The 25,202-nt window shown below is 43.6% G+C and overlaps 2 protein-coding genes across 6 annotated transcripts; one reads left to right on the forward strand and one right to left on the reverse strand.

The window, feature by feature from the left end:
• Positions 1 to 418: 418 nt before the first annotated feature.
• MFAP3 (microfibril associated protein 3) lies at positions 419 to 10,760 on the reverse strand. Of its 2 annotated transcripts, none has more exons than XM_074884074.1 (3): positions 10,675 to 10,760; positions 5,892 to 6,353; positions 419 to 4,515 (listed from the first exon to the last, which is right to left on the reverse strand). In XM_074884074.1, the coding sequence occupies exons 2-3, from the start codon at positions 6,169 to 6,171 to the stop codon at positions 3,770 to 3,772; spliced, it is 1,026 nt and encodes a 341-aa protein (XP_074740175.1). In that variant the 5' UTR covers positions 6,172 to 6,353; positions 10,675 to 10,760; the 3' UTR covers positions 419 to 3,769. The 2 variants fall into 2 exon arrangements, with proteins under 2 accessions (XP_074740175.1, XP_074740176.1); XM_074884075.1 differs by lacking the exon at positions 10,675 to 10,760 and adding an exon at positions 9,707 to 9,789.
• On the forward strand, positions 10,341 to 25,202 carry FAM114A2 (family with sequence similarity 114 member A2). Of its 4 annotated transcripts, XM_074884073.1 has the most exons (15): positions 10,341 to 10,622; positions 12,267 to 12,475; positions 12,688 to 12,787; positions 13,260 to 13,355; positions 13,626 to 13,738; positions 14,676 to 14,810; positions 14,977 to 15,135; positions 15,766 to 15,889; positions 16,869 to 16,948; positions 17,657 to 17,785; positions 18,000 to 18,142; positions 18,914 to 18,986; positions 19,568 to 19,621; positions 20,354 to 20,448; positions 24,796 to 25,202. In XM_074884073.1, the coding sequence occupies exons 1-15, from the start codon at positions 10,448 to 10,450 to the stop codon at positions 25,172 to 25,174; spliced, it is 2,064 nt and encodes a 687-aa protein (XP_074740174.1). In that variant the 5' UTR covers positions 10,341 to 10,447; the 3' UTR covers positions 25,175 to 25,202. The 4 variants fall into 4 exon arrangements, with proteins under 4 accessions (XP_074740174.1, XP_074740171.1, XP_074740172.1 ...); XM_074884070.1 differs by lacking the exons at positions 10,341 to 10,622; positions 24,796 to 25,202 and adding an exon at positions 10,811 to 10,910 and having other exon boundaries at positions 13,587 to 13,738; positions 20,354 to 21,951; XM_074884071.1 differs by lacking the exons at positions 10,341 to 10,622; positions 24,796 to 25,202 and having other exon boundaries at positions 12,338 to 12,475; positions 12,688 to 12,783; positions 13,587 to 13,738; positions 20,354 to 21,951.

The raw sequence follows: 25,202 nt of genomic DNA on the forward strand, positions 1-25,202 counted from the left end.
GAGAAGGATTTAAAAAAAAAGAGGTGATTACAATATAGAACAGTACAACCCTGTGAAAAAGGTAAGAACAGAAAATACAGGTTCACGGCTGATGGTCGCTGCACTTCACGATCACCCTTTTAGCTTGCAAAAGTGAAATTATGGGCCTTGCTGAAACCATTTCAGGTCTGTCACCATTTGTTTATGCAGCTGGTAACAATTATTACAGATGCTACTGGGGACTTTGAGACATAAAAAAATGACAGACCCAAAGATACCACAGCAGGAACGGTCTATCAGATAACTGAATATCCCAGCAACCTTTGTCAGGCTGGCTAACAACACTCTGCTTAGTTGAATACAGCTGCCATGTAACCTCGGACAGACAGGCATTCATGATCCCTACTTGATAAAAAAGAAAACCCTAACAAAACGAGGCTTTTGTTTTTAATTTATTTTGCAAATCTACCAATTCATTTTATGAAAGTATGAAATCCTACGTGGTTACATTAAACAGTTACATTACAATCCAGGTAATACAAATAACCACTACAAAGTTAGTTTCAGGTACTCTTGGATAACAAGTAGATTTAACGTTATTTAAAATAAAAATAGGTCACAAAGAAGAGAAAAATAGCCTTGTGATTGTCAAAGAATTTAGTTTAAAGCAAGGAACCCACTGTAGACTCTCCTTGTCCTACAAAAAGTTAAGACAGGAACACTGACGTTCACATCATCTTTCAATGTTAATGCTCAATTAGACGCATCAAACAAATTTAAGTGCACACATCTACTCAGGATAACAAGAGTAATTCACAAGTTGTTTGGAAACCAGTGTCAGATTTCATTCTCTGGAAATTACATTTACAGTGTAACATCACCAACATCCTTGCTTTCAGATGCATAAAAATCCTGTAATATCATTTGTAAAACACACTAGAGCTTCAAATCTGTTCTAATTGAATTCAGTGGGAGAAGGATCAGTTCCTACATTTAATAAGTACTCTTGATTTACCGAAATCCTTACAAAACAGCCTCCTTCCCAGGAATGAAATTAATTTAGTGAACAAAATACGGCAATAATTCAGCAAAACTCTTAGCTTCACTATCCAGCAATTGACACTGCAACTGCATTTCTGAGGACCTTTATGCATTTCTCTCCACCAGCAACAGGACACACAAAGACACCAAGTAACTGTACTTAGTAAGAACTTGGAGCTATGTAAATAAAGTATAAAAATCAAATAACAGATTGAATGAATCTAAAAACTGTTCTCCCGACACCCATCTGACACACCTCTAGTGTCATTCTGCTGCCTGTAAGCTGCCACTTCTGATGAGACATCTGTCAGTCACGACTGCATAACTGCTTCTTAGGAAGCAACTAAATGGGCTTTGATTTTGTAGCTGCATCTCCACATCGTGTATGTAGTTTGGGGCAAAATGTCCAAGATGCTACAGCCACATACAATGCAACAGTTTCACAGAGTAAGGAGAGCTGTTTATGGGGGAAAAAAAAAAGGCAGGTCAGGTACAATCCTGATGACCTGTGGCACAAAGGAGATTAAACCAGTTCATTCTCTCGTAGCCTTCACCTCTTTTAACTAGGATATCCAAAACGATGCGACCCCTCAAATCTCCACGTGTGCAACAAACCTGCAGACCTCCTTGTAGTACAGAAGTGAAGCCAGCAGCATTTTGGCAGGGTTTCTAAGAGAACCAGACATTTATCCACAAGAGTATCTTTTAACACTGATCACCTCAAAAAACTTAAAGAAACCAGACAGGTTACACAAAACTATACAAACTGTTCACCTGGACCTAAAGTGCCATCAAACTATGGAAGCAAAAAAGAAGTTACTGTTGAGGGCAGTAGCTATTGTAAGTGTCTACAGAAGGCTTTATTCCCCTGAAGCAGGTAACATTTGCTACAGTCTTGGAAATGGTACCAAGCTGGCGGGAATGCTATTATAACCAAGGTTAGCAATTTTCTTCTTTCCTGACAAACACCACTCTTACCCAACACGCCAAAGCCAATTAGGCTGCACTCACTGGTGGCTGACTGCAGAACTTTCCCTAGAAGGTAGTTTAAAATGGTAAGAGATGCTTCAGTTTCACATTCTCTGATATATTTCATTTGTTCAGACCCTTTGTTATGAGCACCCATTGCAACAGACAGCCCCACCCTGTTATTACCACTGAGCCTGCTTGTTTCCATCTCTATTCATGTAAACGTAATGTCAAATCCTCTTAAGAATCCTGAGCAGCCATCCAGAATCACTTGTTCAACTGACATTTCTGTAATAATAAGGAAAGAAAAAAGAGTTGTGGGAAATTAAATGGTGCTCCTGTTGCCAAGTTGTTAAAATTATATGGCAATATGCTTCCAGTAGTTGTAAGAAATTAATTTGTGGAGTGCTTACAAGCCTTACATCTACTAAATCTCAACAGGATATAAAATGCTATTTAAGTGATACAACTTACAAATGTTAAGGAGAAAAAAAAAATCAGCACCAAAGAGTGAAAGAAGAAACTAGATTCTTGTCTGCACTCTGATTCCTTGAGGCTGGATCTCTACAGCTGAGGAAGCTGTGCAGGAGATCCTTGATGAAGTACTTATGTGTGTACGTATGTCAGCACCTGCGCCTCTGCCTTCTGCCGCCCCCTTTGGCGGATGAAGCAGGGCACCGTCACTGAGTTACTCCACTCCTGTAAACAGTGTCTGGCAAACAGCTCAGCCAGCCCCTCCGCTAACCACTCTCTCTTCAACTGCGTTCTGAAAGTACTAGCCAGAGCAAAGTGTCACTACTTTTCACCTCCTTTAATATAATGTTGTTCAGAAAGAAGTGCTCGAGACACCTGATCTATAGATGAATTAATTTTTAAATTATACCACTACACACTACTGTCATTCTTTTCTCACAACAATGTCAAATACAATATAAAACTTTGGATTTTCTATAGGGAGTGAAATCAGCAAAGTCCAAAGAAAGACAGTGCTGGCAGTGCTGTTACTGCTCCATTGTGTAAGACAGAACCAGGGTAAGGCGCTTTGGCAATCAGCACCAAGTTTAAGAGACAAGCTTTATAACAACAATTCGCTCTCCACACCCTAGAGTACGCACAAGTTTTCTGCAGATGCATGGAAAACTGAGACCCTCTGGTTGTTCTCTAAGCTGCTTTGAAACTACAACAAATTCATTTAATCCAGCAGCAGATCCTGGTACTATTCTTTTCCTAAGTACAGTACATTTTGATAGCAACATAGAAGCACACGACACAAAACATTTGTTTCAAGCTCACCGTGGTTCTGATGGGCTACACGCACCGAAAGGCAATTCAAAAAGAGCACACAACTCAATTCATCAGGACAACAACACTGACTCAAAGGAATTCCGGCTCCACTTTGTGAAGGAAGAAAGAATTCACAAAGGAAAAGATCTTATTGCAAGTTGTACTGCTCAGCTTGGCCACTTCTAATAGAGGTCAGAAGTATCAGAAGCTACCAAGGAGCCAAGGACAAAGAATTCCTGTTTTGTAATTGTTTAAAGTATAGCAAACTTGCTTTAAAAAGAAAAGCCATTGCACAATATTCCAAATGGCTTTCTCTAACAGACTTGAAACCATTAGATCAACACTGACAGAAAATACAGATTTCAGTAGCAGTTCTGGCACCTTGCAATTTGGAAAACTCTTGTGCATACAGGACTGAGGCAGCTTGTTTGCAGATCCCTTTCTGGCAGTATCGTAGGGTCAGCTGTGCTTCCGTCACAACAGCACATCGCTGGACTCAGCAGGCGCCTTCCTCAGAAGGCACAAATTGGCAGCTGTCGTGAGAAACAGTGTCAATGCTCTGCACTTCTGACTGGGGGTGAATGGACACCTGAACAGCTATCTCTTGACCTTGCTCATTCATGGACCCATCGTCTGAATCCCCGGCTGGAGAATCGCTGCGCTTGATCTCTGGGTTGATGGGGTATATTGCAGCTTGGGTACCGCAGCCTTGGGTCTGTTTTTCCTCCTCACCAACTTCATCGGGATCGTCAACTCGCACAGCCTCAAAGATCTCCTCCATGAATGCCCTGCAGTTAAGGATCAGAGGTGGAAGGGGAATGCTTCTGGCAAGCTCTTCAATGTACCGAGCAAACTCCATGGTCTTAAACTGAGTAACTTTGGCCAACTCTAGTGTTTTGGCAGATGTAATGATAGGGATACGCTTGGCTATCTCAAAAGCCTTCTGAAGCTTCTCAGCCCCTTCCGTCCTGAAGAACTCATTGATAGCCTTCTCTGTTTTGCGGAGGTGACTGCTCATCATGCACAGACGGGTTATGTTTAAAATGAGGGTGATAGCAAAGGCAACGAGGCACACAATCATGTAGTAGATACTCATGTCTCCTGAGGTGAAGATAACCCTCAGGGTGACTGTGTAATATAAGGTGTCATTATGATTAACACCTGCACATGTGTATCGCCCTCGGTCAGCAAAGTTGACCTTTGTGATGTTAAGGGAATTATCAGCAATCCTCCACCGGCCACCTGGAGATTCAAAAGAAATAAACTCAGGAAATGAAACAAAAATCACTAGGTAAACTAGATATGTGCTGTTTGCTCCATGAACCGGAGACAGAGCTTGGAAGTAAGCAGTCCATTTCTAGCATAACACAAACAGCACACCAAGGATTGAAATTTCCTTTTCATGCTTGTGATACAGAAAGCCATAGCCCAGTTACCAATCCTACTGTTCAACCGTAAATTATTCCGCATGCCTGCTACTCTGTTATTTCTCCTTTCTCTCATCTGCACTCCCCTGTGTGCTTTTGGACCACTAGCTCTTTCTGACAGGGAACTTAAGACTTAACTAGTGCTTCTCACCCACTGTAGAACACTATGTTGAAAGACTGTCCTCTATAAAGTCTAATTTTCCATATGTTCGGAGTCAAAAGTCAAGTGACCCATGAAAAAGATCACAGTCTGTAAATGGCTCCGCTGGCAAAAGAACCCAGGATTTTCTTGAGACACAGTTTTCTGCTGAGCATGCAGTGCTGATATACAAAACCCATGTAAAAATAAATCAATAAAAGAACCTAGCCTTATACAGTATTTCCCATACATTTATAACTTAGGGGGAAAACTGTTTTCATAACTCATTCTTCTAATTACTCTACCTTGAACTAATCTCCAGGTGGCATTATAACTACAAAGAGGTTACAGAATACTTAAAGCAGAAAGATGGACTCTGAAAAGATCCTATCAATTAGCTTGATGACCTTCATTAATACTAATAAAGAAAAACATATGCATCTCTAAAAGACATTATTTTTTGAAAATTAAAAACTACAGGGACAGAGCCGTAAGAGCCAATGGCTAGGAAAATACATTCTCCCTCTGTACGAAAGGGTTAAATAGCATGTATTTCATTGTTGGCCATTACAAACTGCAGTAGTTTCCACAGTCTCACTGGTGTGTAAACCACAAAATAAATGTAAAGTTACCCCATGCTTTAAAAAATCCTGTAACAAAATTAAAGCACTGACTGCCAGCTGGGAAAGGTCACAAGTTATAGAGAACTGTGTTTAATTCATGTGTTTGGAAAAATATAATATAAACCTGAGCAATAGTAAATAAAAACATCGGTTAGCATCTGGTAAGATGCAGATTCATTTCTTCTGTATTGAATACTGTGATGCCTCTTGAACGAAATGATTCTGTGAGGCACCACAGCAGGATGGATGGGCTAGGACAGAACTCAAGTATAATTCACATGCCAGAGGGCAAAGGGCTTTGTCTTGCTCTCTCCTTATCTCCCAACTGTAAGGAGGATAGGAAGAGAAAAGGATAATAAAGTCCCAGAGGTTTTCAGATACTGTATAAAAGGGGAATACTGAAGGATAGAAAATAGCAGAAAAGCTCACCTTCATCCTTCTGTTCAAGCAGGTGTCCTCTGGAGTTATACCAAAGAATATATTCATACCGGGTGATGTTCAGTTTACATTCAATTAAAATACTGGTCCCCTCTTTGGCTATGATATCATGGTGTGCTGGAGAACTTACTAAAGCTTGAGACACTGTATGAAGTGATGCATTGAAAGACCTAAAAGCAACTGTCCCGTTAAAAGCTACATTTTCCAGTGTAAATCCAATTGAAAGATCAGCACTAACAGTCAAAATTAACAGGCAATAGCTGAGCTTCATGGAAAGCTAGAGAAAATTCTTTTTTCATCTAATTTGGAGAAATGAGGTCATATGATATTAAGCTGTCTGTATTGCTCTGAGATAGGAGAGGAGCCTCTTGATTTGTTCAGTGATAGAAAATGTCTTGGATCCAAATGCACTTTCAAGACCATCGATATTAGAAGCAGACACTGGAAATCCAACTGAAAAAAAAAAAATTAAGTTTATTAATGATAGCAAGCTTACGGAGTATTCAAATTTCATTTCCAGTAAACAGATTTTGATTAGCATAATATAAACTGTCAGCTGAGAGGTTCCAAATCAGAGCTTTGCTCAGAACACAGTAATGAAACGAGGGTAAGAAGGCATTAGCACAACCTTCAGTCCTCTAGATGTTCATCTTCCCATCCAAATAAATAATCTCATGAACAATAATCATTAAGGTGAAAAAGGTTTTAAAAAAAGAACAAATTGTTCAGACTACTCAAAATGCATAACTATCTTTAGGGTCAGAAAGTGGATTCTGCATTTGTTAACAGAGAAAAAGTGTTTTCTTAATAGAGGAAGAAAGGCAAGAAAGAGGAAATAATTTCTGCCTGCCTCCCTCCCCACCAATATCAAAGTGCTTTTAAGCCCTGGTCTTCTAAAGCCAGTCTTTCATTTAGCATCTAGAAAAAACCAAAGCACACATACATCTGATTTTTAGCATTTTAGAGGCACAATCAATGTTAGATGTCTGAACACTGCATAATATGCTTATGATTTGTGTTGGGAAAACCCTCCTGGTAATTATCCACAGCCACAGAGAGGAAGTCTCTTTCTGAGTATCAGGACACTGATGTCTAAACATACTTCCTTTTTTGCAATCTCTCCTGCTGCTGCTGTATTTTCTAACTCTTGCCTCTTTTTTTCTTGTTTGTTTTACAATAAGCCCCTGTTGAAGATCTTTTACTTTATGTGGCTACAACTTGGTGGTCATATCTTGTTTACCCAAATGCTGCCTCATATTTCACAGCAATTTGATTTTGTCTAGGGACAGAATTCACACTCTTCAAATTAACATGCACAAAAGATATTTTAAGACATTAGGATAGAGACTTTAATTTTATGTTCTTTGCACACAAGGATTTTCCTTTTTTAAAAGCCAGAATAAAACAAACTTGTAACAAAATGAGATGACACTGATAAGAGAAAATCTGTAATCAATTTTCCTGGAATCCTGATTCAAGAAAATTTCTAATCCAATATCCATTCCCTGAAGTTATGATTCCATCTAGACTGCTCCAGAGCCCTAAAAAACAATTTACAAAGTACAGAAGCCACAAACCAAAACGTTATCTTAAAGAATATCTCACTTCATCCCATTGACTGTGTGACTCCAAATTTATCATCTTTTCTTCCACCAGTAACAAATGCTAGAGGAGTTGAATTTCATAAATATCACAATACAAAGCAATACATTTTCTTAATAAATAATGCAGATGTTTCTCATCCTTCCAGAATCACTAGTTAACATTGCCTAAAGCAGACAGAAATCCCATCCCTTCAGAAAAATAATGTAGTATAAATACAGGTGATTTGTACTAATTGTCTTTTCAGCAGAGAAAAATTAAGCATATTCAAGAACAGGAAAATTTGCTGATAACACACTACCCAGACTAGAAATTTTTTTTGTAGTTAAAGGTAATTTGTTGAAGATCAAACCAGATTCCAGACTTGACATCTGATGAGAAACATATTATCTGATCCATTTCTGTTGCGACTATTGCCAAAACCAGTTTAACAAAGAAGGCAAAAAGACAGCGGTGTCCAACTCTCCTTCAAGCTCAACTAACCAACTCATCCACTGAATCCTGCAAGAAACTGGAAAGCAGGCGCTTCACTTGTTTCTCTGTGAAGAGCAATCCCTTCATTTGCCCTCTTCTTTTTTTGACTGGCCCCACTGTTCTATCATGCCTCTTGTCTGTTCATTTAAGACGAAACCAGCGCTGAGGACTCCATGATACCATTGTGCTGAAGAAGCTACTTTACCACAGCTGAACAGTTAAAGACAGTACCAAGATCTCTTTCGTTGCTGTTTTCCACCAGTTACACTTTAGGGAAAGCATTACTGAGTCCTGCTGCCTCTGGAGAAGAGCATCCCAGCCACATCAACTGCACAGGTGTGAAAAAAACCCAATACTAAGGTTGCTGCTGATCAACAACTATTATTCTGTCTGAAGAAGTGGTTTTAACCTTCCTTTTTTATACCCCTAGTATTTTCAGAGTGTTTCAGAGCCTTCAGAAGGCTGCTGACAACTACCTGCTTATTTTGGTAACCTCGCACAGATTTCTTAAAGGCGGGCTGCGGACTGTAGTAGTTTGTGGACCACTGACATTTGGGTTGCTGCAGCTGCCGTTACAGAGTTTGTCACAGCTTGCAGCAGCAAGTGAGGCGCTGTGGTTGCAGATCTTCAGCACACATCACTCCACGACCCAGCCGCCTTCAGTTAAAAATGTCACTGCACTTAATGGCTTTTGCATGCATTGGGACTTGACTTCACAGCAGCTGATGCAGTCACAACTGATGACAGCCCTGCAGTGAAGACAAACCCTCATCTTCAGCATCGAATCAAAGGCACAGAATAATTTACAGTCTTCTAAAACAATAACCTCCCAACTGATGATGTTCTAGATTTATTAGAGAATAATACCAGTACCTCCTGTACTTTGTCTGTGTTATTGTCATTTTAAATTATTACAGTTGAATTGCTAGATTTCCAAACGTCTGAAACTCCTCCTAAAATGACATTAGGAACCTCAATTATTTAGAAATACTCAGCAACATTTTCCCTCATAAGATAATTATTTTCTGTAATTGCGTATGTTCTCCACTATATTTGCACTGAGCTTGCATAATGTATAAAACATTGGTGATGGGTCATTGAATTTTACTATTAAACTCTTCGAGGTCTGATTTATTAGAAATTGTTTGTCACATTTCGCTTTTGGAAAAGCCATTATTGCTAAGCAGACAATGATCTCTCACTGCGGAGTGCTGGGAAAAATAAAATGATTTGTGAAATCCATACTTCAACTATCACACTTATGCAAAACAGGTGCTGGAGCTGATAAAGGATCCAAAAGGATAAAGCATGAACAATGCCAACATCACAATTCTTCAAGAAAGCATTAAGCCCAAGCAAGATGAAACGTGCAAGAATAGAAACTGGCTATTTTACAACTGAACCTGAAGTTGAGCTCCATATATTTAACCTTTATTAAACTGTAAGTTGTAACAACAAATAGCAGTGGAAAGATAAAAATCCGTGATGCATATGCTTGTATGAGTCATCTTTGGCTCTTATCCTGAAAAAACGTATCTGTGTTTAACTTAGAGCACTCTAAGTAGTCCCACTGAGGTCAATGGAAGTACTGATAGTACTTAAAATTACACACATTTGTAAGGCACTGCAAAATTGGGGCCCAAGAGGTTGCAAGTTATATGGCTTTACATTCTCTGCTCATAACATCATTTCATACCTGGAGAAAAGTGAAGCAATAAACCGAGACACACCTGACAGGCCACAGACTGCTCTGACTGGCTGCCACTTCTGGCACATGACGTGGAAACGTATTTTGGCATTTACAACACGCTGACTGGCACACTAAATAGATCTCCATGCATCACTTTTGCACAGAGCACACCTCCCTGCTCTCACTGTGACATCTTGCAGAAATAAGGTTGCTGTGAGCACCCTGCAAGGCCCCTCTGCCCCTCTTTCAAATCTGGAAGCGGCACAAGGCAGAGCTCTGAAGACATTCACTCCTGCAAAGTTTGTGAAAACAGACAGTGGGGTTTTGACGAGAGCCACCACCGTGTTCCCAGGGCGGGAGAGGCCGCATGGAGGGATCACCCTATGCCGGCACCAGTGGAGGCTTCGCGGGGGAGCGGCTGCACCCACAACCCAAAAACCAACGTAAGGAGAAAATCCACAGGAGAGCACGCATGGCTGCCTTATGGGACGCGGTGTTTTGCGGTCCCGTGGCTGCCTGACACGTGTCACGGGTAACTCACGAAGGACATGGGATCGGCTGCACACAAAAACAAGCTTTTTTTTTTTGCTCTGTCAGCTAAAAACGATCAGGCACAAACCTCCACAAAACAGAAGCCCTGTTCCCAGCAGCCCCGGCCCCACACGCGCCCACGTTCGCTTGTGGAAAAACCTCGCGCTGAAGCTGGGCTGCTGGAGGCCGCGGGAAACACGACGACCACCCACCCCCCCACGGCAGCCGAGGCAACCCAGGCCACGGCGGCATGACGTCACGCGGCATGACGTCACATGGGCCTGGCGTCACGCTAGGAAACCACCCCCCCACCCCCGGCAGCATTTCCGTGCCAAAACAGGGCGGTAAGACACGGGCCCCCGATTTGGTGGTCGCGGAGGGCCTGCGCGCTGCTGCGCCGTTTCCCCCGACTCCGCCACCGCCAGGTAGAACCTGGCGTCCCCGTAACGCAGTGAGGTAGCGGGACGCCGCTCTCACCGGGAGAAGAGAGAGACAGGGAGGGTGCCCGGCCCCGGCCCGCCGCGAACCTCCGCCGCCGCCGCCGGCCCCGCCGCCCGGACGCGCTCCCCCGCCCGCCCTTCCGGGCTAGGCCGCACTTCCGGGGTCAGCCGGCTGGTGCCGCTCTGCGCCTCGCCTCGATGGTCACGGTCCGCCCGGTGACGGGAGCGCTGCGCTGGTGGGGCGGCCCGGCCCGGCCCGGCCCGGCCCGGCGGGTGAGGCGGCACCGGGACCGGCACCGGGACTGGGGCGGCGGAGCGGGCCTTGGGAGGGCCGGGGGCACAAGGGGCTCGAAGGGGACTTCTGTGCGACGGGGAGTCCCCAGGGGAGGGGGGCTTTGGGGCACCTCGGGGTCCCCTTATGGGCAGGCGGTACCATGGGGGGGGTTGTGGGCGCCTGGGGGTCCCCTTGTGGGGCAGGAGTCCCATGGGGGGGCTTTAGGGAACCTAGGGGTCCCCTGTGGGTCAGGCAGCCCCATATGGAGGTTACGGGACCCTGGGGGGGGTGTCCTGGGGAAGTGGAGGCACAGGGAGGCCCCGCCAGGGCCGGGGAGCGCAGGGGGGTGCCCCGAGTGGGGACGGGCCCGGTGGGGTGACCCGGCTGCTGGAGGGAGCCGACTGCGGCAGGCCAGGCCTGGGGGTGCTGGGGTTGCTGCGGGGTGCAGGGTCCCACTAGCCGCTGCGGGTGGGCCTGGGGAAATGGGGTGGGGGTCCCCAGCCCCTCCCCCAGAGCTGCCCTTTCCATAGTGCTCTCCTCCTCCTGCGCTTAAAGCCAACAAAATCCCATGGCTGGGAGTGGCTGCCCTGATTGCATCAGTGGCCATCTCTCCGGGGATGCAGCTTCATGCCGGGGGGCTGTGGGGTGCTCAGCGTGGTCCAGCCTGCTGCTGCTGCCTTCAGGTTACTGCCCTGGAGCTGCTGAAGTGCCGCCAGCAAAGCCAGGAAGAGAGAGAAACCTCTGCGCCGTGAGCAGGCCGCAGCTTGGCAGCCCCATTCGCGGTCATTGACATCCCTGATGTGCTGTCAGGGCCAGTCGCTGTGGCAGCTGGAGCACATTTCAGATTCTGGGTAGTTTTAATGCCCTGGTGAAGTTCAGTCCTAAATACAGAAGCGAACCAGTTGCTGCCTCCCTACCTGCCCGGCATTCTGACAGCTATCCCCATCTGTATCTGACACCCTTCAAAGCAGCCACCCCAAGAAATTTTTTTTTTAATTTTTTTTGGGGTGAAGCAAGTCATGTATTAATTATCTGAAGACCTTTTGTATCTTTCATTTGCTTTTCAGAGTTAGCAACCTGTTTCTTTCCTGTGGAGAGGGTGTGTCGGTTAGATAAACCCACGTGTTTCTGTGGGACTTTAAACTTCCAAGTGTGACATTTCTTCCTGTCAGACGTAACTCAGTGTACACACTCCCTTAAAAACATAATCTGTTTGTGCCGGTATGCGTGGCAATATGAAGGCATTTCTGTCTTAGTTGTGTTTAATTATTTAAAACACAAATGTGATGCTTTTGAACTAATATCAAAGTGTACAAGGGAGTGATTATCTGCTTTGCTTTCTATGGATGTTGTAGTCATGTCTGAGAAAGACAGCTGTGAAAATCTGAAAGAAGAAACATCTGACGAAGGTGAAAATGAACAGAAAGCAGAGGAACTTGGCTGTGCTGAGAGCGATGAAGAGAGAGAGCAAGAACTTAATCCTGTGCCTATGACTCGGAAAAGACCTGAGCCCAAATCCCCAAGCCAGCCTGCTGCCACAGAAAAGCCCGCAGCTGCCCTCAAGGTATGTTCCTGTGCTCGCTCTGAATAACGTGACTTCACGTTTCATGGCTTTGAGCATAGAATAATTCTGAGCATAAGCCCCACTCCTGTTCTGAAAATTCATATTGCTGTTTATCTGAAAAGGCTGCACAAAAGTTATGCATTACAGACTGCTTGTGTTCCCCTCCTCACCATAATACCTGCATCACTCTTTCCTGCTTTTCTTCATTAAAGGTCTCAGATTCTCCTGCTGCAGTTCAGACAGGATGGGGGTACTGGGGAAGCTGGGGGAAATCTCTTCTGTCAACTGCATCTGCTACTGTAGCTACTGTAGGTAAGGCTTTTTCTGGTATTTGATAAATATTTTAACGTTACTTCATGTCTCAGGCTAGTGCTTTTGAGCTTGTTTCTAGAGAAGGGAATTTCTGTTATAGCAGCAATTATTGGAAAAATGTCAAGAGAGTTGTTCAAGTAATGGGAAAAACTTGTACCAAAAGGTACAGTGAGATTAAGGAGATATGCACAGCCAAAACTACTTTTCAAGTTTTTAAAGTGCTTGCATAATTTTCAGCTGGTATTTTAAACTGGCGTTCAGCTGGTATTTGCAACTTGATTTAAAAGCTGAGATGAAACCTGAGTTCGTTACATTTGTAAGCAGGCTGGATAGCAGTAGGTTTTAGTGCTGGGAAAACTGTTTTGAACAGGAGGAATCCAGAATGATAAAAACCAATATGCAGCCCTAATCCTGTTTCTGTTCTGATTTCTGTTGTATCTCATGGTTAAAGTAATACTGCTGTCTTCTCTAGGTCAAGGTATTTCAAATGTCATAGAAAAAGCAGAAACAACCCTTGGGATCCCCAGTCCTAGTGAAATCTCTTCAGAGACTAGAGATGCTGCAAGAGGTCAGTTTTTACTGCGTAAGAACAACACTGAAACGTTTCTCATAACATAATTAGCCCCAAAATAACATCGCCTTACTCTGCATCTTGCATATTGAGGTAGAGATCTCTGTGATAAAATAATACTCTATTGCTGACTTCTGTTAGCTCTGAAAAGTAAGCAGGTAAATAATCTTAATTCTAGCCCTGCTCCTGTCTGACACTTGGTGTTTGTCGACTTTCTCCACTCTGCAGCTGACAGTGAGGAAGTTAATTTTCTGCCTTCTGATGCAGGAAGCGAGAATCCTGGTGCTAGCAGCACAGATGCAGTTGATGATGGCAGTTCCTTTCCTATTGCTGGGGCTCTTGGAGTTTTATCAACCATCTCTACTGCTGTCCAAAGCACAGTGAGTGAGTTGGGAATGCAGGAGAAAATGGGGTTTTGCCTTTCATCTGAAATGTTGTAAGAAGGGACTTTTAGTTTTGATTTGTGGGATGAATGTTGAGAAACTGTTTCAACCTTCAGACAACCTTTATCCTGTGCCTTGCTTCTAACTGGCACTCAATGTGTAAGATGTCTTGAATTTTGATAGTTCTGTACTAAATGTTGATATATAACAAAAAAACCTAACGGTGGCCTGTGTGGTGTGTGCATTCCTGTGCATGTCACCTCTGTACTCTGTTATCTCTGCTCCCTTCCTTTAGAGTATTCAGGTAAATGCAGGGTCAGACTCATTCCTGGAATATTTCCACTGATTTCCACAGAACTCTCTAGAGATGAAATCCATTCTCCTTTTCAAAAATTTCTGTGAAACTAGCCCAAATTGCTCGGAAATCAGCTTGTTCCTGTGACCATGAGAAACGCACTTCAAAGGAACCCATTATCCTTAGAAACTGTGCTTTTGTGATCTGCTGTCTTGTCAATTTGCCTGTGAATCTGAAAGAGCCACAGATGGAAAGCTTGCTTCTGCTTTTAAGGCTTGAACAAGAGTTAGCAACCAAACCCCACAGGTCTCGTGTTTTCTGATTGGAAGGATGAGAACTAAATACTTTAATGTGCTGAGAACCAGCTTGTTCACAAAATAAAAACTTATTTCCCATCAGATTGCTGCAGCTGTCTGAGTGCTGTATTAAACTGCTGGATAATAGTGTGTTGTGGCTCCTTCCATGTCCTTGTGCTCTCTTTGTGGCAATTAGGGTTGAATTTTAGGGTGACGAGGACCAATTTGGCTTTTATGTGAGTGTCTGGAATATCATTGCTGGTATAAATCCCCCAATTCAGTTTCCTCAATTGTATAGTCTTCTGCAAGTTTTATGTGCTGTCTATCCAAATCTGATTCCTAGGGAAAAAGCGTTATTAGTGGAGGTCTGGATGCCTTGGAATTCATCGGGAAAAAGACAATGGATGTAATAGCTGAGGGAGACCCTGGATTCAAAAAAACAAAGGGCCTAATGAACAGAAACTCTACATTATCTCAGGTATGGCAGTTCTGTATCAGCTCATCATTGGTTTCTCTCATTTCTTCTCCCTTCTTTTGTGGTCCTGTCGTTAAGCAACCATTTTTACTGTTGAACCAAAAGCCTTCTCCTCCCATATTCTGTATCTGCTGGCACTGACCTGGGTCCTCTGCTTTTTCTTTTTCAGGTCTTACGAGAGGCAAAGGAGAAAGAAGAGCAGCAGACAGCTACTGAGGTTACCATGGCTACGGAGAAGAAAGCCCATTATGGGTTACTGTTTGATGAGTTTCAGGGTCTTTCACATCTGGAGGCCTTAGAGATGCTTTCCAGAGAGAGTGAATCAAAGGTAATGGCCTTGAGCAATTTGCCTTCTATTTTGAGTTCAGCTGAGCAGGGAAAAAAAGATTAGAAATATATGTATATACATGTAAAATCACGTGCTCAGAACTTGCTATAAAATGATTGATCACATGACTTCACTTTGATCCCTGCATTGTGATCTGGTGTTTACCCTGGGAGCATTATATCCTGTCCTCAACTCCTAAAGCCATTCTCTTTACCCAACTAGCCTCAGTTCCTGCATGTCTTCAACAACTTCTCCCAAGTTATTCTCTCCTCATATCCACTTGTTTGCTGCCTTGGTCTGGAGAAGAGGAGAGTATTGTAAGCACAGTAGAGATTGTCCTCTCTGTCTTGGGGCAGAGAGGAGGGCAGATCAGCATGCAATTTCAGAAGTCGTTAACTTTTTATTATGAAAGAAATTTGAACAACTCCTTAAGAATCCATTATTACCTAATGGGGCTTCACAAATAGGTCTTTTTCCCTTCCCTCCTTCCTGTAGGAAAATATCAGTATCTCATTAACATCAGTCTGTGATATTTTCACATTCAATATAAACCAGTGCTGCACTGTCCATACTGTTTCTTTCTCTTGTTGTATTTATGATTCTTTCTTTGTCTGTGTTGCCCCTAATTAGGTGAAATCTGTTCTTAATGCCCTCTCTGGAGAAGAGTTGAACACAGTGAAGGAGGAAATGGAACAACTCAAAGAAGCATTTTCTTTACCTGAATTCTTTGAAGAAGAAGAGGAAGAAAAGAAGGGTAAGAGAGCCCCAGGTTCTGTGAGGAGAAGCTGGTTCTCAGTGAAATTCTCAGTGTGGATCCAACCAGCCCTGATCACTAGCAATGGGCATGATGCCAAAGTTAGGTTATTCTTTAGCTGGATGCTTAATCTTAAAGCTGTCTGTGGCCAGGAGCATGACAGGTAGCAATACCCTCCATCTCTGGAAAGCTGCTGTGCATTAATTTGTAGCAGGAATGATTTCTTGACAGAGCAGGATTAGAGTTGCTTGGCTCCTGGGCAGTTCATACAACTGACCTTGAGCCAAGATGCAAATTCAGGGAGATGCTGGGTTTCCCTGACCATGAGGGAAAGACTGCATAGAGTTGTCCAACCTGTGGAAAAACAAAAAGCCTTTTTATTTATTTTTTAAATGAGAGTTAGCCACACAGATCGAAAGACTCAAAGGTGCCTCCATACACAAGAGCCATTGATTCTTGAGGATTATGCAGATTTAAATGTAAATTTCTTGCATTGCTTTTACCTAAATGGCTCATCAGGGAGGGCTTACACACCTGCACTTGCTATCATTTAGCATTTAATGTGTCTTTTATATTTGCATATGATGGATCTCACAGCCTTCCCCCTGCTGTTAACATCTGCCCTGCCGTATATAATAGAACCATAAGCTTGAAGTGATATTTCAGACTCTCCAAGGTGATGCGCAAGTTAGTGCATTATAAAATGCTGCCTAAAAAAAAAAGAATTACCTTAACCATAAAACCAGATTTGAGAAAGCAAAAGCTAACCTCTGGCACTGGCGTCTCTACCTTTTCAGAACTTACCTTAGAAATTGAATTTAAAAAGACCAGGTTTGATGCATTCTTGCCTGAGGTGATGATTCAGAGAGAAATAAAGGAAAGGGTTGGCAGACTTGTGCAGAACTAGTTGTGCATCGAAGTGCTGCTTATTCCTGTATCTGTCCTTTGTGTGAATTCTTTAACATTTCCTGTCCTTTAGGAGATGAGGAGTTCACAAAAGAAGTAACAGAGTTGTTTTCAGAACTGCGAATCTCCTCAAAGCCAGACAAACTGATCATGGTGAGTTATTTCCCATCTTCTAAAGGCTGGAGAGATTCCTCACAGGAACTGGTTCGCAGTCCTGCTTTGCTTGTGAAAATATCAAATGTGTGAAAACAAGCTGAGTGTTAGGTCCTTTGACAACGGTAGGCAAAAGAGATGGGCCTATTCCTTTGACTTTATGGGGCAAAATCATGTTCTGTAGTGTCTTTGGCTCTGAATCAGTAGACACTGGTGTGTCTTTGCCCTGTCACTGAGCAGTTATAAGTGGTGGCAAAGATAACTGGGAGCAGTAAGCCTTTGGCCACCAGAGTGAAATCATCCTGCAGTCATGAACTGAAGCCTTCCTCCTGGTACAAAGCAGCTGGTGTTACTATGTTCAGAGGTTGGTTTGAGGTAGAACTGCCTTTTTTGCCTTCATTTCACTACCCTTCAGATCCACCAAGTGGCAGCAGCATTCTGCAGACGTGTTTTTAAAGCACCTCTGCTAGTCGTGGTCTTGCTGGTGAACTCTAGCACCCGGTGCTAGAGAAATGATTGCCTCAACTTACAGTGCAGTCAACCTTCTACAAAGTCCTGAAGGCACTAGGATCACTTGTCCTGGGTCTCCTCGCTAGCTCAGGAGTTGTAGCTGTTTCCTTCCTCTAGAGAGATCCAATACTCCATGTTTTGTGGTGTACAGGGGGGCTTCATTGCAGTCATTCAATACTGTGGCACATCTTCATACAGGTGAGGACATCTGCTCATGAATGGATAGCACGATTCAGCAGTAGTCTTCCTAAAGAAGAAGAAGAGAGTGAAGAAAACCAACAAGTAGAATCCAGAGATGGTGACCATGATGCTAAAAAATCAGTGGAGGTAACTGAGAAGGAAGAGAATATCTGACCTCAGAGTGTTCACCTGGCTGCCAAGTTACAGTTGTGATTCCCAGAGTTTATGGGTTTCTATTTCTGTGCAGATTCTGATGTCTGAAAGGGCAATGTAGTGATAGTGCATTGTGTGATTCACTTGTTTTAAATAATAAAAGCTGCCAGTTTTTGTATGGTATGGGGAATCTTTTTAACTCTTGCAGGATATTCATGCGTTTGCCATAAGAAGTCTGGCTGAACTGACAGCGTGCGCCATTGAAATGTTTCACAAAACAGCAGCTTTGTTTCTACATGGTCAGAAACAAGAGGTGGTGACAGCCACAGACAGAGCCAAGTCCCTTTCACAGTAAGTTAATCTCTTAGTAAATGTGTAGCATATAATTACTTACATACTGATTAAACTGTCTAATAATTCTTTCCAAATCTATGAGATGCAGGGCTCTTCAATTCTGCATATGTGACATCACTATCTTCCAGCAGAATTCAGCTCTCTTTCTTTTTTCAGCTTAAAGACGTTTCTTGATAAGAAAGAGGAAACCCTACTTGAAAGCTTTTGTATAGCCAAGAAGAATGTTTGCACTAAGCTTGTGCTAGTTAGCAGATAGACCTTTAAAATAAGACAAAGCAGTTGTATGAAAGTGATTCTTAATTACCTCTTTGTTAATCATTTAGTATGTTAGGTACATGATATTGTAAAATTACTGTAACTAATTAGTAGATTGGCCTTACAATAATGCATAAAATGAGATTTTTTTTCTTTTATGTTGGGAGATACTTGGCAAGTGCATGAAATATGCAGCACTTTCTAATTCAGAAAATGGCACTTGTCAGTAAAAAAAGGCAGGTTAGTACTGTTCCTTCTCGAATGGATGTGTCTGTCCTCTGAATGCTGTTTCAGATCTTCAGCTTTAACTCTTTATTTCTCCATCTTTCCCCCTCCTAATTTATTTGGGGAACTTCTGGATCTTCATACACTGTTTATATGCTCTATATCAATTTTGGTTTACTTAGCTTTATATGCATGGAAACAAGGTATTTGTGTTTTAGAGGAATGCTAAAAGAAAGTTATTCTTGTAGACTGTATTTACTACATGGTTTTCCCACTTTTCTTCCACAGAATGACGATTGTGCTGTGTAAAGAACTCTCAGCTTTCTCTAAAGAGTTTACTACGTGCTTAACAACTGCAGGGGTAAGAGTTACACCGTGGTTCTTAGGAATGAGATCTGGTTAGTTGATTACAACCTTGGGATCTTCACCACAAAGTGGTTTTTGTGTTTGCACATTTATACATGCAGTTTTTTGCCCTGTGACCTGATCTAGGTCAGTGTTCCCCACATTGTAGTGGCTGAATGTGTGCTGAGCTTTGGGATGCCTCCTGCTGCATTCCACCTGGCACTGAGTCGGAGCGGGGGGAATTGCTGCTGACAGTACTAAGGAGACAGAAATAAATAAGCTTTGTGATCCCGTTGTGGATTTTCAAATCACTTAGGTGTTATTGAAGATAATATCGTTATCTCTAAATTCTTCAGTTGTCCACAGTTCATTTGAAGATGCTATGTGTGTACTCCTATACGACTTGTGTTGGGCATACATGGGTTATTTTGTTCTTATTTGCATGCTACAAGGCAGGTGCTCTGCAGCTTGTGACTTAGCTTTCTTATAGTCAAGGGAGCAATGGTGATTTTAAACTTAGTGAGGGTTTAGCTTTATCTTGCTCGAAGAACTGTGATCAAATTTTCAATCAGGGTAATATATGTCTGATCTTTGCAGGTCAAAGAGAAAGCAGATGTGCTTAATCCCTTAATCACTGGAGTGTTTTTGGAGGTCAGTTATGCTAAAGTTAAAACTTTTAAGCTAATACTTAAAAAGTAGATATGCTATTTTTTTCCACTTCAGTATCCTTATACGTGCCACGTTCTCTAACCCATGGCCTAAGATTCTGCTTACCTATCTAATAACTTAAATGTTTTAATAAATGTCTGTAGATTTGCACAAGAGATGAGTTACTTAATGAAGAGTGAGCCTTACGTGGTCCCAGCTGACAGTTATGATGGGTCAGAAGATACATATTAAATTTATCAGTCTGGATTGCTAGAATTTAAATGTCCAAAGTCAAACCTTAGACAAGCTTAGAAATTAGCATGCAAGAGTCCCAACACTTCCTAGCTGTTAAATTGGTTCTCAATGCTTGTAAGCTTCTGAGGTGTGGTAGGAAATGGGTGTTTCCAGTTGGTGTGTTCTTCCTTCCTGCTGCAGCATGCTTATGCTTCACATTGAAATAAATTCTTCTTGTTTGTTATTGAAAACAGTATCCTGCCTTTGGATTGCACCTGATCTTGTTTGGCAGTTTTTAAGCCACTTGCTTTTTTGCCTAGTGGCATAAAGCCCCTCAAAAACTTAAATTGATTTCTAGAATGAAACCTTAAAAACGCGACAAGCACTAGGCTTCTGTTTCTTGTGTGCATTAATCAATGCTGTTTGAAATTAGTATGTGGTTAGTAAAGCTGATTGGTATCACAATTATTCATGTGTGTATTTTGGTTTTTGTTTTCATAGGCTTCAAACAGTGCTTCATATATCCAAGATGCCTTCCAGCTCTTGCTGCCTGTACTGCAGATCTCTCTCATTGAGGCTAGAACGGAACTATCGCAGTAATAAAAATCCCTCTAATTAAGAACTTTTTGACCTTCCCACTTCGTAGTTTCCATGCTGGAGAATGATGTAATAGCCCTTATTAAAGGGAAAAAGATTAACTCTGATCACTGCTGCTGCAAGAACGGTGATTAAATGCAGTCTGGCAATGACAGCTCTTACAGCACATTGAGAGATGTGATTAGCATAGTCCAGGCTGGTGGACAACGTGACAGACTTAAAGTGCAGATTGCTTCCCTGTTTTCGTGGACTGTCTGTGTCTTTTCACTGAAATCCCTCTGCTGTATGTGTTAACAAGCTCTTTGGAGAAGCTCTCTGGCCTGTGAAGACAATGCTGGAGAAAAGCAGCTGGCTAGTTAAAGAGTTAGCTAAAATCGTGGTGTGATTTTTAAGTCTGAGAGGCATAATTAGATTCCTGATAGCTCTGCGTTGGTGTTGAAGTGAATATTGGATAGGAGGTGCAAGAAAAGGCAAATATTTATGTTTATGAACCTTGCAGTTCCTAGTCTGGAAAGAATAGAGCAGAGAGGATTCTTTATCAAGCTGCTGTTGCTGAAGAGAAGCCCCAGCTTCCTGAAGATGTCTGTTAATGACTCAGGGATGTGGGATGGGGACTCTCACTAGGGTGCTGTTTCTCATTCTCTTGCAGAGTGCTTGCTTCAGCACGAGCTGGGAAAACGCTGATCTGGCCCTAAGAATGTGGGTACTTTGTTTTATAGCAATAAATGAGAACTGGCTAAAAGGGATTGATTTGTGTTTGGGCAATTTAATGAAAGAATTTAGCAGGAGAATTCCCCTTCTTCAATGCAGCCTGACATGTCAGCTGCAGACTGTTCACAAACTCAGATACTGCTTTTCTCCTGTTTGTGTGTAAAAACACTATAATAAAATGCTCCTTCTTCTTGGAAGGTATATTAAAGCAGGGGGAGAGGAAGCAATTTGGTTCTGTTAGCGGGAGTCCTAATTTGTCTCAGAAGCTGCTCTGCATATGGTGTCTGTTTCTTTGTGCTGTGAAAGTTCCCTGCTTTGTTCCTTTTTTGCAATTTCTAGCTTTTGAGCTTGCCCATTGGGAGGGAGCAGCCTCTGTTGGATTCACAAGAGCAGAAATGCACAGCTAAAATGGAACTTCAAGAAGTCCAGAATAGCTAACCAGAGGTGACCGAGTGTCACACCTGCCTCTGTACTTGCTCATTGGTAACAATGATGCTCAAATCCCATTTTGAAAATCCTCTGGGTTTTAGCAGGTCTTGCACATTTCTACTGTACTGAAGGCTTAACATTCCTCTGCTCTATTTGTGCAGTAGAGAAGTGTTTTTATTATTAAAATACCTTTTGGCTAATGCTCCTCTCATATATATGGAGAAAGCCTTGCCTTAATCGTGGTTAGACTGATCAGATCTCTAAAGGGAGAGTCTTTTTTTGCATCTTAAAGAAAACTAGACTTGAAAGGAGTGTGTCTGGGGTAAAAAAATCTGCACTACAATAAACTTATTTTTTTCTTCTTTTGGTTGATAGCATTATTAAAGAAAGGATTTGTTTTGACAACTGTTTCAGTTAAAAGCTATCAAGATAGCAGTGGGTACAAATGAAATGAGAAGAATGAACTGTTTTTTTTTCTTCTCAGCCCTGACTGGTTTGTGGGCCAGGGCTGGGTGCTGCTCTGGGGCTGGGACAGCTGGGGCTTTTCTCATGGCAGGATGTTTGTCTCATGGGTTCTGAACCCAGGCTGGGGAGTGAGAGCTCCCACAGCTGAGCTCTCGATTCCTGCATCAGTGCAAAATGGCAGCTTTGCTTCTGCTGCAAAGCCAAAATTTACAGAAATGTCAGAAAAGAAATAAAGATAACGGGGTTTTATGAAGCAGCAATTGCTTTTCTTGCAGATAAATTCTACTGACCTGCAGTGCTTTAGTGTAATTTAATAATTAAGGAAATGAGGTGATTTTTTTTTTTTGAAGATGCAGACAGTAATTCTTTCAGTCATATGCCCACCTGGGTTTTGTTACAGCAGCCAGTAATCAAACATGCACCAGCTTCACTTGTGTACCAGTGCAAGGGCTGCAACAGATAGCCAACAAAAACAGTTCTGCAGTTGCTGAAATCTTTCTACCCAAAGGATTCATCAGAATTCAGCATCTGACTGTCTGGAGGTCTTAGCACTCGGCCTTGCCTTGTGCGTGAACCTAATGAGAGCTGGCAGTAATTTGAGCACTTCTGGTAGTGTTTGGGGAGGTGAGAGGCGGCTGAGAATAGATAAGAGTTAGCTAAGATGCTGGCAGTGACTTGGAAAAGGAAGAAAAAAAAAAAAAAAAGGCTTCCACCATTATTTTCTTTCCTTGGGAGAGATTCTGTAACTTGCAGCTGTAAAAGCTGCTTCCTGGCAGCTGCCATGGAAAGATTTAAAACATAAAAAAGGCTCGGTCCTCCTGGTGGGCTTTGGGACTTGCCCAGCCCTTGCCCAACCAGCTTCCCAGGGACTCATTTTTCATTATTAAAACATGCACATTCAGTAGCAGCAAAACCTCTGACACAGGTGGGATGAGCAGTTGTCCTCGTTTGGAAGAAGCAGCAGCTCTGTGGCCACTGGTGGCCTGGAGCAAGGGGATAGCTGTCCCAGGTCACCTGCAGCACAAATTAAATGGCCTGACTCAGAGGCAGGAAGGGGAGAAATGGCAGGAGGAGGAGGAGAGCTCTTGCATTTCCTTCCCAGGTGTGCACACTGGATCCTAAATAAACAGCGGTCTACAATGATGTGATTTAAGCAGAGAGATTGGTCTTCTGTAGCCAAAGGCTCCTTGGCACAGAAACGGAGGACATAAGTGCCCAGTACTGTGCTAATTAATGCTTTCTGGGAGTTTCACTAGTCCCTCGCAGCTCTGTGCTTTGCCAGCAGCTTGGAGGTGGCCACGTGCTGGTGCTTTGGCTGCTGGCTGGCACGTTGCTTTCCTTCCATCAAGGGCAGCTTTGTACTGGCTGCAGGGTGAGAGCAGAGCCCAGGTTTGTGGGCTGGGGTCTAGAAGTGCCTGTGGCTGCAACTCTCTGCTGTCCTGCGGGGTGGTGGCGGCCACCCCCGTGTAAGGTGCTGGTGGCTGCAGTCTGGCCCGATGGCCCAGGTGCTCCCTGAGAGCCACTTCCCTAGGGGGATGCTCTGTGTCCCCGTGTCCTGGGGGTGATGGCAGGGCTGTCCCCTGAGCTGCTCTAACTGGAGGATGCTGCAGGCTTAGGTCCCTTGCAACAGAGTACTGAGAGCCCGGCTGGGGCTGGCAGGGAGCGAGCAATGAGGTCACCAGTTAAAAATAAGGTCGAGCGCAGTGTTTGTGGGGGAGGCTCCTCCTAAGGCGGCAGGAGCTGCTCAGAGCAGTGGGGTTGGATGCCAGCTGCTCCCAACACCAAACAGCCTCCCTGGATCCGGCCCAGAGCCCCGCACTGTGCTCCCTGTGCGTGTCTCCACCAAGCTCCTGCACTGCACCCCGAGTTCCCTGGCTGCGTCGCACCGGGACAGGCGCGATTGCTGCTGTCGTTTGCCTCAAGACCGAGTGCTCAGGGAGTGCCCTGAATGATTTGTTCATGAGCTGAAGCATCTCTGCCAGAAAGCACCACTGCTATTGATTGTAAAACTGGCAGCAATGGGGACTCTGCCCCCGGCTTTGCTGAGCTGCTCCAGGATTTATCCACCCTTGCTGTTAAAACTCATCCCTTATTTCTGATGTAAACCTGCCAAGGGGACTCTTGCTCTGCATTTGGGGCTGGTGCAGGCTCTGGTGGAGGAGGCCTGGGGCAGACATGGCCAGGTTTTTGGGACGAGTCACTTCTGTACAGCTGCTTGCTCCCTGCATGAGTTACCCAGGGTTAGTCTCGCTCAGTGGGAGGGGGCTCTGTGCATGCTGCAATTACTGTAAATTAAAGTCAAATGACTGCGGGAGCAACTTTGTTGTAGAGTTGAAGGCTTTAAATGGGACAAATCTTGTGGGAGAAGTAATACCTTTTATTAGGTGGAGAAAACAAATTAGCTTTCAGGTACACAAGCCCTTCTTGACATTATTGTTACTGTTATTATCCCATATTGGTGCTATTAGAAATGAGGGCATTGCATTAGAGGGGAAGCACATTATGCAAGTGTTTAGACCTGCTGGTAACTGCTCTCTGCTGACAGGTATTTGCTTAATGATATGTTGGAGAGAAAGCCAGCAGCAAGGACAAGCATCGGAGGGAGCTGGGAGTGCTGAGCTCTGCCTGGCCTTGCCTGGACCTCCTGGAGCCACCTGACACCTCCCACCAAGAGGAGAGCGAGGACCTCCTCTCACCATGGTTTTAAGGACACCCCCAAATCCCCTTTTCTCCACTTTCAGCAGGGTCCTGACCATAGCACATTCCCACCTTGAGTCCCCAGTGCCCTCCCTGGTCACAGGGCTGGTCCCTGTGGATGTCTGCAGCCTCCAGAGCTGTCCTGGCTTGCTTGCAAAGGGTCCTCCTGCTCCTGCCCATGCCGGAGGCAATGCCTCTTCCAGGTACGCTTGGGACTGGTCATGTTCCTGGTGTCATGTGCTGTCCGTGGCGGGTGGCAGAGCCAGTTTTTCTGCTCTGAAAGTGGGACTGGGGAGGAGACTGAAACACTCAAATACCCAGATCCCTGGTAGCTGCCAGCCAGGCATCGAGGAGGCCACTTGCCTTTTTCAGCTCCAGGTAAGGTGCTTTCCTGTCTCCCTTGTGTCATCAAGGAGATTTTAGACTTGCATATCAATTTTACAGGCTGGAG

The sequence above is a fragment of the Strix uralensis genome, chromosome 14, assembly GCF_047716275.1.
Source record: "Strix uralensis isolate ZFMK-TIS-50842 chromosome 14, bStrUra1, whole genome shotgun sequence".
Classification (NCBI taxonomy): Eukaryota; Metazoa; Chordata; class Aves; order Strigiformes; family Strigidae; genus Strix; species Strix uralensis.

What these genes read in the sequence shown, in the direction of transcription:
- MFAP3 (XM_074884074.1), bottom strand. Translation starts at nt 6,171, where the DNA reads ATGAAGCTCAGCTATTGCCTGTTAATTTTGACTGTTAGTGCTGATCTT. An exon ending in GCTTGAACAGAAGGATGAAG is followed by an intron (nt 4,516 to 5,891) that starts GTGAGCTTTTCT and finishes TTGAATCTCCAG; the next exon opens with GTGGCCGGTGGAGGATTGCT.
- FAM114A2 (XM_074884073.1), top strand. Translation starts at nt 10,448, where the DNA reads ATGACGTCACGCGGCATGACGTCACATGGGCCTGGCGTCACGCTAGGA. An exon ending in GAAACTCTACATTATCTCAG is followed by an intron (nt 14,811 to 14,976) that starts GTATGGCAGTTC and finishes TTTCTTTTTCAG; the next exon opens with GTCTTACGAGAGGCAAAGGA. An exon ending in AGCCAGACAAACTGATCATG is followed by an intron (nt 16,949 to 17,656) that starts GTGAGTTATTTC and finishes ATCTTCATACAG; the next exon opens with GTGAGGACATCTGCTCATGA.